This window comes from Hippoglossus stenolepis, chromosome 6, assembly GCF_022539355.2.
Source record: "Hippoglossus stenolepis isolate QCI-W04-F060 chromosome 6, HSTE1.2, whole genome shotgun sequence".
Classification (NCBI taxonomy): Eukaryota; Metazoa; Chordata; class Actinopteri; order Pleuronectiformes; family Pleuronectidae; genus Hippoglossus; species Hippoglossus stenolepis.
The window spans coordinates 7,194,148-7,205,657 of NC_061488.1; the positions used below are offsets into that span (position 1 = coordinate 7,194,148).

General features: G+C 40.3%; 1 protein-coding gene across 1 annotated transcript; it reads right to left on the minus strand.

Moving 5' to 3' along the window:
• Nucleotides 1-1,010: 1,010 nt before the first annotated feature.
• On the minus strand, nt 1,011-10,718 carry LOC118111683 (rho-related GTP-binding protein Rho6). Its single transcript, XM_035160493.2, has 5 exons — nt 10,503-10,718; nt 9,498-9,585; nt 5,368-5,477; nt 5,091-5,225; nt 1,011-4,962 (listed from the first exon to the last, which is right to left on the minus strand). The coding sequence occupies exons 1-5, from the start codon at nt 10,620-10,622 to the stop codon at nt 4,717-4,719; spliced, it is 699 nt and encodes a 232-aa protein (XP_035016384.1). The 5' UTR covers nt 10,623-10,718; the 3' UTR covers nt 1,011-4,716.
• Between the last annotated feature and the right edge of the window lie 792 nt (nt 10,719-11,510).

Genomic DNA, 11,510 nt, shown 5'->3' on the forward strand with positions numbered 1-11,510 from the left:
TAGTTCAGGAATGGCAAACATTCAGCCACTTTATCATATCATCACGGAGCAGAGTGTGACAGCAGGACGGAGCCAGGGAGTTCCAGATAAGGGTCGATATCAGTCAAGTTAAAGACTAAGCAGATATAATAATGGAGGTCAGGAAGGATGGTTGGTGACATAAGGAAAAGAAGGAAGGAGAAGAGAGTGGAATTAAGTTTTTAATTTAAATGATGGTATATTTTGTTCTTCTTTGTAAAATTAATAGACTTTATCCGTTATTGCCTTTACCACACGTGAGCCCTACAGCCCAAATATGTGTGGGCAGATTGATAGCCTTGATACCTGCTTTCTATCATACGCTAAATATGAATATTGCCTGAAACACCCTCTCCCTGTATCCGTGTAAAGACAAAGCAGAGTTGTACCCACTGTAACAAAGCCTTGCCAGTTGAATTTATTTTGGTCTCCCAGTGTGTTATTTTTGGCATTTTTGTTTTTGACACCATATTGTGAAGCTGCTACCATCATCAGACTGTAGGTCACACAGTCCTTAGAGACTGCACAAAAAAAAAAGTTCACTCTGATGTGCAGAAAAATGACTTCAGTCTCATTTATTTTGTTTTGGAGAACTATAGTTAATGACCCTCATGAATTAGGCTAAATCAATCAACCTTTCTGTTAGACACACTATGTTATCTGTATATTGGCCTTCAGTGATCTACTGTGGCCATGGCCTGGGAACAGTCTATATTATCATTATTTCTCAAGACAAAATAGACAACGTGCTGCCAAGCAGGTTTTTGATTCTCTCAAGCAGCCTTGAAGTTGATTTAATTACCCAAAGAACCATTTGTTCTAATTTGATAAAACTCCTGAAACTGAGAGATGCAGCCTTGCGTTGTCTCATGACTTATAAAATACAGACATGTCGAACGTTAGATATCTTGCATTAAAAGTGTTAAATATTTCATGATTTGTGTTCCAACTTCTTTTAGTATTTCTCCCCCAAAAAAACACAGATTTGCAAATGAACATCAGACATATTTATTTAAATAAAGATTTAAAGATGAAAATGATGTATGACAATAACAAATACAGAATTCAGTCAATAATTTAAGCCTTGACGGGCAACATGACACAAACATTTGTTTTGCTCCAGTAACATTCTTTCCAGGGATTTGGGAAGAAGGATATGTACAACAAATCATCAACAAAACGGGCAGGAAAGAAACCGTAAAATCCAGGACATGTGCAGGTCTCGCAAAAATCTTAAAAAGCATTGAATGGAATATCTCAAAAATATTAAAAAGAATTCAATATAATAAAAAAAAAAAATCATAAATCTTGTCTTGTGGCAGCTGCAGTCAGCAGTGACTGTTATCAGTTACACACCTGTAAACAAAAATGACATTTAAAGACAATGGTCTGTGCAGCAGGAGGCTGTTAAAACACTCACTTTTAGCTACAGTAGTGAGGACGATCATCAGCTCAGAGATTTTTACAAATACATCCAATAATTTCTAATTAATTATTCAATCCATTAATTGTCAGTTTCTCCCCAGGTCACAAATCATATTTATTGTATTAATTCTACCATTGAGATATATCTCACATTCTATATATTTCTGGGACAAACTGGAAAATGCGATATAATATTTATTAATTCTAGTCTATATCTTTCTGTCTGCGATTATTCCTTCAAACATTGATCAGTATTACATTTAATTATTTGTGGTATTAAAAATCTTGATATTTATGTTAGTGAACCCTGAAATGTTTAATGTAAATAGAGTAAAATTGACGTCGTTTAGTAAAACACGATTCTCTGGACAGAGCAAGTGAAATAATGACTGCAGCAGAGACATGTTTTAAAAGACCTGCGATTTCCAACAACCCACTCATACTGGTTGCTACCAGTACGGGGTCTTTAAAACCAAGTAGAGATCTTAAGCTGCTCCCTGAAATGTCCACCCATCACCTTCGCTGTGGCTTCTGTCTAATGCTACAAGGTGAGGCGCCCTCTCCGAGAGCCATCCCTCCCTCTCTCTGGGAGACAGGAGTCCTGCTCACACTGTTGCTAGGCAACACATTAAATTCCAGTGTGCCGTAGATCCAGAGAAGTCCGGGCTTCTCGGTGCAGACCTACAAATCATCAAGTCCTCCATTAGCTGAGCTGTCAACAGCCACTAATGCCAGAAGACTCAAGCGAATACAAGAACAACATCAACAGCTACAAAACCATTGAAGACAACCACAAGCAAGAAGGAACATCCCCAAAAAAAACAACCTTATAAATGGAAAATGTCAGGAATACTTTGCAGGGAAGTTGAGAGATGTGATCAAAAATATTTTTTAAAAGCATAGAAATAAATAAAAAGAGGAATGAAAAAAAAACTCAATTCAGGACCGGCCTGTAATTCAATGTAAAACCCCCGCTCCACCACCCCTTCATCTCAGGGACATTTTGGGTGTTGATGCAGATGTGGTTGGAATTAGATTTTAAGCCCCAGGAGTAGGTGGTAATACCCAGGATGGTATGACGCTGGCCGCAATGCGCTTGTGGAATGATGGCAGAGCCGGTGTTGTGTCAGAGTCTGTTCCCCCTTCGGATAATCTTTCACTACTGTTAACTCTGTGGTTCCTGTAGCACCCTCCTCAGTTAGATCTTTGGTTAGGCTATGGTAAGGTTTGGCACATCAACCCTAACCATACCATTATCCTAAATGGTATGGCTAGGGTCACGTTAAGCATCTTCTATGACAACAGGCTGGGGTTAGAGATTTAGCTAAAGGTAATACTTGTTTTTAAACCAGCCAATCTTGCAAAGAAACACAAGAACTGATATTCGGGAAACTTGGGGTAAATATGTGAGAGTTTAGGTTTCAACAAAGACATTAAGTCGTTGATTACAATACTTATGGTCCAATGAAAGACTGAAGTCAGGGGGATTTAGTCTTAGTCATACTCTCCCTTGTTCTGTCAGTTTTCAGTCACTGAATCGCTCCAATCTGCACTGTTGGTTACAACGACCTACTCCCAATCCTCGGAATCTAAAGCCAACAATGCATCAAGGCATTAAATGGCTGCACAGGCATCTATACCGACCTGTTTTCCAGTCTTGGGGAATACTACTACTACTACGAACAGGATGTAAAAAAAAACTTTACCAGAACTCTGTAGCCATCTATGCCTGAAGCTAGCAGCCCGGGGCTACTTTAGCCACTACTAGCATAATCTCTATAAACAGATCCTGAATATGTGTGAAAAAGGAGACGAGTTGGAGTGTTCAGAGGTTTGGGTGAGCTGAAGATGGAGTCTTGGCCCGGATATCAGCTGTCTACACCGGAGGTCCCCAAAATATTGGCCTTTGAGCCCAGAGGCTAATGAGATTGCTACAAGCATGAGGCACCAAAATCACAGCTGAACTCTCAGCAGGGGAGTTGCAGTGTCAGTAGTTGCCAAGCTTTGGAAAAGTGTGAAACAGAGAAGATGATTACTCAGGTTGTGCAGCATCAGTTTCTATTGTTTTTTTAACCCAGCACCTGGAGCGTGTTGAAGGTGAGCACATGAGACACCGACAGTCCAAACTTACAGACTATTACTCTTTAAATATCCATGAGGCAGCAGATTCAAACAAATAACTTTTATGGTTCATTAAAATAAACCCACCTCGATTTGAATAGAAATATTTGTTTTATCTTTTATAGACTGAGAAATGTTGATTTAGTTGTTTGTATTAAAAACTGATATCCATTAAGCTACTAAAGCAGGAGGGAGTAGTTAGATGACGCATCATTGATGCAACACCACTCAAATCAAGGCTTATTGTTAATAACACTGAACAATTAAGTCTGCTGTGGTGATCGGGGATCTGATAAAACATGTCCATGGCCCAGATTCTGTTTGCATTTGTGACAGAGCACGTCATCCCGACGCTGTTTAGTGGCTCATGTGAGTGCTGAGTCACATTGCTCCTTCAGATGTGCTCGCAGGTCGCCCTCCCACCGCCTTTGCAAGTGAAAACTCTGCTTGCCAAATCCCTCCCGTCGCTCTACCCCTTTTTCTCCACTGTCAGCTTTAATTCCCAAACGAAACACTGCGAGGGTTCAGGGTGGAGGATTTTTTTTTCGTCAAGGGGCCTCGGTTTAAAATTACGCAGGCCGCATTTATCCTGCAATGTCAGATTTTACATTTCATCCAGTCACTCAGCCCATGTTGTGACCTTAAAGAGACATTCAAATCAAAAGATGGATGGGAAAGGGCTCCACTCTCGGAATTTCAAATGGGTCTCATCAGGGTAATGCAGTGTTTACAACCACTTCCCCCCTAGAAAAGAGGAGGCACTGACCTTATTTGAGCTGACTCCATCACAGCCACCTTTAAGTGAGGAGAGCAGCTCTGCACCTTCAAGTGCCTGTTACGCCCTCTTTGTACAGGATTATCTAATTTGATCAGAAATATTTGCAACATCAGACATTTTTCACTCTGTCCCTGCGCTGACTGCTGGTGACAGGTCATGGTGAAAAGTCCAGTGTCAGAGTTGACTATAGAGAGTGCATCTGTGGTTTTTTTGAAGTGGTGGAGGGAGTTTGGGCTGCAAAGGAGAGAGAGGGGCTTTGTAGAAATCCACATCGTTGCTCTCTCTCCCTTGCACACCCTGCGTCCTTTGCTGAACCAGCTACAGTATACAGTGGTTTGCTTGTCCTTGCTTTATGAGCATGATCCCAGCAGTTTTCACATGATGGAGCAACTCTTGGACTTGTCCTTGCTGAAGGTGGAGGAGAGCAGCTCTGTCTTGCTGGGCAGGTGGAGGAGTCGCTTGGAGAGGCGGCGGATGGGGCTGGGTTTGCTGGCAGGCTGGAGTTTGTTCATGCAGGCCTGAGCCGCGGTACGGAAAACACTGTGGATGCTCTTCTCTGACGTGAAGGCTGAGCACTCCAGGTAAGCCTCCGCTCCGAGCTGCTTGGCCATGGACGAGCCCTACGTTGTGAGGGGGGAAAATATAGGTATGTGAAATTAATGAGAGCGAGCTGGACGAGATGAAGTTACCAGGAGACAGATACCTAAATACATCACACAATGGGAGACAGAGAAGTCATGGAACAAACCTGTTCATGGGAGATGGGACTCTGTTTCTGATTGGACAGCTCCATGCGTGTGCATACATCCGTGCGCAGGTCTGTCTTACAGCCTATTAGCAGGATCCGTGTGCTGGGGCAGAAGTCCTGGATCTCTGCTTTCCACTTTCCAAATAGAAATCAAAAGAGATGTCACCAGACTGTCCCCGGAAAATGTGAATATGGAGGAGCACCCACTACTGATTGAGGAGGCTGCCACCTTTAGATGATTTCATGGAGACATAGTCTTTAATACAGCTGTCCATACCTTCTTCAGAGCACCGTCGACTGTGTCCGGTCGGCTGATGTCGAAGCACAAGAGCACAGCATCTGAGTCGCTGTAACACAGGGGTCTGACGTTGTCGTAGTATGGAGAACCTGAAAGGACATATCCGATAAAGAGTTGTTAAGTTTTAGTTTTATGAATGTTTAGTTTAGAAAGCTGAAAAAACTGTTTTGAAAATGAAAACCCTCAGTTTTCCTGTTGTCAGCAACAAAAAACTGAATCAGCGCAAACACAAGCAAACACATTCACACCTGCCAAACCATAGGATGTGCATAAAAATGAACGACTTGACTGCTCCCTAAAAGTGAAGCCAAAATATCTTAAAATACTCTTGGCAATGATTTTTCTATGATTAAGAGCCATAATAACTTTGGTCAGATGTAGATTTGGTTTTAAGAGAGCACATCAACCAGCCAATCGAATGGGAGACTACAGCCCTTTTGATTACAGTCATGATTTCTGCTTAATGTGCAAATTGTGTTTGTGAAGATAACAGAATTGTAAAATTATGAATTGTGCAAAAGTGAAGGAAACCAGTGCAACGACCACGACAACAAGTTATCATCTGTTTAACTTACATCTTAAGTTTCGTGAAGCCTGCTGTAATCTAAATAATTAGAGAAATGAGTTCAGCACAACGTTTTTAATGTTGGCCTCCTCCATTCATACCTGAGCTGCAGTATTGATGGTGTCAGCATGTTCTCACTTCTCAGACACGAACAATTATATCTTTATATTCCAGTGGTGTATCATTTCCATCCACCACTTGCACTACAGAGGCACTATTCCGCTGATCCTCTGCATGATTAACTTCACTCAGACAATCTACCCTAATATAATAAATATGACACCTTAGTGAGGAGAATGTGAATCATGGTGTGAAGGAAATTTCCATCTCTGCAGTTCTGGGAAGTTTTCTAACTCTCAGGAAGATTCCGGTGCTAAAAACAGACCGACAGGATGTCCGCTCTCTATTGTCTTCCCTCTGCCACCTAATCACTCCCCCCACACACCAACACTAAGATTTAATTTCCTGCTCCTGTCCTCAGGGGCCAAATGTGCACCAGAAGCATTCCTCGCAAATAAAAGACAATATAATTATACCAGGAATAGATACTTCTAATAAGCCTCAACCGGAATTAACTAACAATCACGTTATCTTGATGAGTCTGGCTCTGGAGACAGTGATGATTGCGTTTTTTTACTTTAATATCATGACCGAGTGAACCGAGCCCTTCTAGTTTACGCAGTCTTTGACTTAACTCTGCAAACTAGGACAACTTATACAACTAAAATCTATCAATAACTTTTCTTTTAGTGGAAATCAAAGCAGCCGTCACATAACTGTCCAAGGTGATGTAAGGCTGGAGAAAGAGGAGGCAGAGAGATTTAAAGAGCACACAACTTCTGCACCTACCAACGCCCACACATCAGCAGCCCCCTGCCTGGACACACAAACACACACACACACAGATATGCACATACACACACAACCCGTACAGTTGAGCAAACATTAGCTGAAGGAGTAGGGGTGGGCGATCAAATATATATTGAGATCTATCTTGAAGACGTCCACAACCTACGTTTCAAGAGAATAGTAAAGATCACGACATTTAATCACATTTAAAATGAGAAATTCCTCCGGAGATGCCTGATCGTGCATTGGCGAGGACCCTAATCTATGTCTATGTCATTTTTAAAGTACATTGGTTTCACCCAGTAGTGTAGCGTTAGCCAGAGCTAGCTGTGTGCAATTAGGCAATATTTGACAGTAGACTCCCACAAGTAAAATGGGGATGTCCACCATATGCAAGACTTAAGTTTCAAGCTAATTAAAGGAAGTAATGTGTATTTTTTTTTAAATTAGAATCTAATTAATCTAGTTAATCTATTGCATTTATTCTTTGCATGTATTTGTTTTTTAAAGGCCATACAACAACGCTCACAATCATTCCTTCCATACAGGGTTAGTTATTTACAGCTGTAAAAATGCATTATATAGGTTGTAATTTTTCTAAATGCACTGGTATCAGATACTCGGTATCGACCAATATGCGAAGTCCAGGTAAGGGAATTGGAGTCTGGAGGAGAAAAATGGTATCAGAACATTTATAATTTTCTACCTGGATAATATGGATCCACACATACCAACAGAATAAGTGGCTAAAGGATATATCTTTTGGTTTGGGACTTTTGATTGGATATAAACAGGAGTTTTTCGCCTCCGGGACATAGTTATGGACATTTTTCATAAACTTAATGATAAATAAATAAATTAAAAAGATAGAATAGCAGATTAATCCATTTTGACGTCTATAATTAGGACAGATGGAGCAATGTCATGAAGATAATAGTGTTGGAGGGTGAAAAACGCAAATGAAGACTGACAGGAACTTCTTACTTTGTGTGTATGTGTATTGCAAATGTAAATAAGTCTTGTGTAATATTTCCTCTGGAAACGGTGACTGTCCAGAAAGTTTTTTTCTTCGTGGGAGATAAACAGACAAACCTACATTAGTTCAGTGTTGGTCTTTGTTACATAATTGCTTTTTTAATGCAGCACACACCATAAGGCAGGGAGGAGGTCATGCATATCTTTTCTCTCAGTATCCCTCACTTGTGCCTTCTGTTCACAGCAACGGTACGACACACACACGTACACATAGTAAGACAGGACTCACACACACACACACACACACACACACACACACACACACACACACACACACACACACACACACACACACACACACAGTCACTTGCCCACAGACTTCCACCCCCTGCATGGATGAGGCTTCCCCCTTTCCCCGGTGAAACCTCTGCAGGCCAACTGGCATAGCTCCACTTCCTCTGAGCACAATGCCTCAGCCGCTACTGTTATGAAAGAAATCTATAATGCAGCTGATAGCTTTTTCCTATTGCTCCTACTTATATCATTTTTCTGTATGTTTAAGGTCATCAAGTCATTAGGCCACTGATATCAACCTATCCACACAGCTCACGACACATTTTCAATACAGCAATGCAAAACAGACATTTAATACATTTGGGATCCAAATCCAAAAGCAGAACTGTGACTAACTAATGATTATTTTCCTTATTGATCAATATGTTTATTGTTTTTGTTTTTTGAAAATAGCTGAGACACTAGACGGCTGAGACACACGTCTGATGTTGATGGTTCCAAATCATTAACCCACTTTGATTAAACCTAAGCTAAAATCATGGATTTGCTGCTTCTCTCTGATTTGTTTCATCAAGATCAATTTATTAATCTCTGAGAAATCAAGGAAAGTGTTAAAAAACATCCTATCTCCCAATGTTAAACCAAATGAAAAGAAAACATCTGTTGATCCGACCCCTGATCCAGATCTGCACCAAAATCTGAATGGGCTCTTCCCTGGGCCATGCCTCACAAAATTGTATGTAGTTTTTGCGTCATGCTGCTAACTAACAAACAAACAGACACAGACAAACACACAACTTCCATGGTGGAGGTAATGATCATTAGCTACAAACATAGTTGAATTAATGACAATACAAATTGCAAGACAAAAAGCTGTTAATTAGCAGTGAGTACATATTTAATTAAATTGGTTATCTTTCTCAAACTCTGCCTGTTTGTCTTTCGTTGTGAGTATTTAATTAATCCAAATTTTCAATCATTTAAAGGTCTCCATGTGTAGAACTATTATGCTGTGTGTACTATACTGTGTATGTCGGGCCCCAGTTGCTCTATGAGTTACCCAGTCAGGGTTTGTTTCTCAAGCCTGCCACTCACTCCCTGACTGTGACCAGATTTCACACTGTGGTGAAAAGGAGCTTAACTGCATCAAAACAGGACTGACAGATAGTGACGCCTGAGTCAACAACAACACTGTGAGTAGGACAAAGGAGCCGAGGGGGCTTCTCTCCAGACTCACTGTCTCATCGGGAGGGTAAACAAGTTCCACAAATTAACCTATGAATACAGTACTGAAACTGACGGCTTCAAACTCTGCTCAGACGCAAAACATTGACAGACTGGGTGGCTTTTAGATAACGTGTGAGGCAGACGGTTTAATTCAACTGTGAGCACATTAAAAAGAAGAAAAAAGTGCCAGGATCCTCACCTGATGTGTCCCAGAGACTGAGCTCCACTCGCTGGTCTTCAAGCTCCAGACAGGCTGTGTAGTTCTCAAACACAGTAGGGACATACGTCTAGAAATGGACCATTAAAAGAGGGAGTTAAAGGGAGCATTTTCAACTTGTGTTTTTCAAATCACAAACTCACATGAAAACTCATTAACTTACTCATAGGGCTGGGTGAAATGTTCTATATCAGTCTATATTGATAATAATCATAATAAATATCACATTATTATCCTTTTTTCAAAATTTAAAGACAGATTTTTGCCTCTTTGTGGTCTTTAACTCTTCTTAATGAGCAGAGAATTACAAATATTTGATCAACATTTAAAAAATCTGAGGTCATTCAATTACGTGTTATATCTCCTCACTGTGCTTACACAATGCATAGGCAATATAATGATATATATATTGGACTTTTGTTATATTGCTATTGATGAAAATTATATTGTTTTATTGCCCAGCCCTACTTATACATAATTTAGTAGTGAGAACAAATCCCCATGGTGAGGCTGGCCAACAGCAAAAGGTATGAAATGTTTAATTATACAAAATGAAAGACGAACTACACGTTCTCATTTGTTAACAACCTTGTTATTTTCAAGTGACTGACTCAATAAATCAATAATCAAAACTGATCAATTCATCGGTTCAGCAAATTGTAAATCTCTAATTTACACTGGTTTATTCCCAGTCTAAAAGTATAACCCAAACAATCTTTACAACACCAATCCAATATAGTATTAATCGTGCCATGGGAGTTACTTTACATAAAATAGTATGTTAAAACGTATCATTAGCTTTAAATATAGGAGCACTTAACCATAGATTATTGGAATAAGAAGTATAATATATGGAGCAGGAAGACAATGAACTCCTTCTACTATTAAAGACATATTAATTCATCATAGTTGCTTTAATGAACTGTGCTATAACACAATCGATGCTACAGTAAACGCAGGCACTTCATCATTATAGAGAGCTCATACCTCTGGGTAACAGTCCTTGGCCAACACTTGTAACATCGCTGTCTTCCCGCATTGGACGTCTCCAACCAGGACCAGTTTACACCTCGCTACAAAAGGCTGGGGTAGTCTTCTCTCCTTCATGGTGGGGAGTGATGGAAATAAAGGTGGAATACCAGTGGTTGGAAGAGGTGATAGAATGAGTCCTTCTGCCTCCGGCTCGGTGTGTCAGTGAGGGAGAGAGCAGCAGTGAGTGAGGGAGGGAGAGACACTGCTGAAGTTTATAATGAGGCTCCAACCAATGAGAGGAGGAGGAAGAGGAGGAGGAGGAGGAGGGCAGAGCTGCAGGGCTGCAGGGCTGTGGCCAGGTTGTTATAAATATTAAAGTCCTGTTGAATCCCCTCCATGCACCACCTCAACTCAACCACCCTCACACCTCCACCACAAAACAAAGACGAGGACAGTCTTTTAAATATTTGGCTTCTTCATACTTTAATTGTTCAGTAATTCAGTTTAAATTAGTCAGAGATTTAGCATACAGTGTAAAGAATACTAAGTATGTGAAGGCTTTTAATTCACAAAATGGAATATAAACTCCCTGCAGACAGAAATACACACACACACCTTAAGATTTCATGATTTACATATTTACATGTACATGCTTTTTGTCACCATAAGGAAGACAAGTCCCCATAATGTGACACCATTTCTCTTTTTCATCCTCTGGTTTTATTACACAATCTTTTTTCATATTTATTATGTTTACATTGTCTCAACATGCTGTTCCTCAACACATACATTTTCATAAATATTATTTGCTAATCTAAACTCTTAATTAATTAATTTATCATCAAGTTTATTTCTGAAAAATGGCCATCACTATACCTCAGAGCCCAAAATGAGATTGTTAAAAACAATTTTGGGAAATGTCATGATTGACAGCTGAGACTGAGTGTGTGTGCAAGTATTCGCACACGCACACATGATCGCCATTGGCTCCAAATGTGCAAGATGGCAGCTTTTGTATCCGGG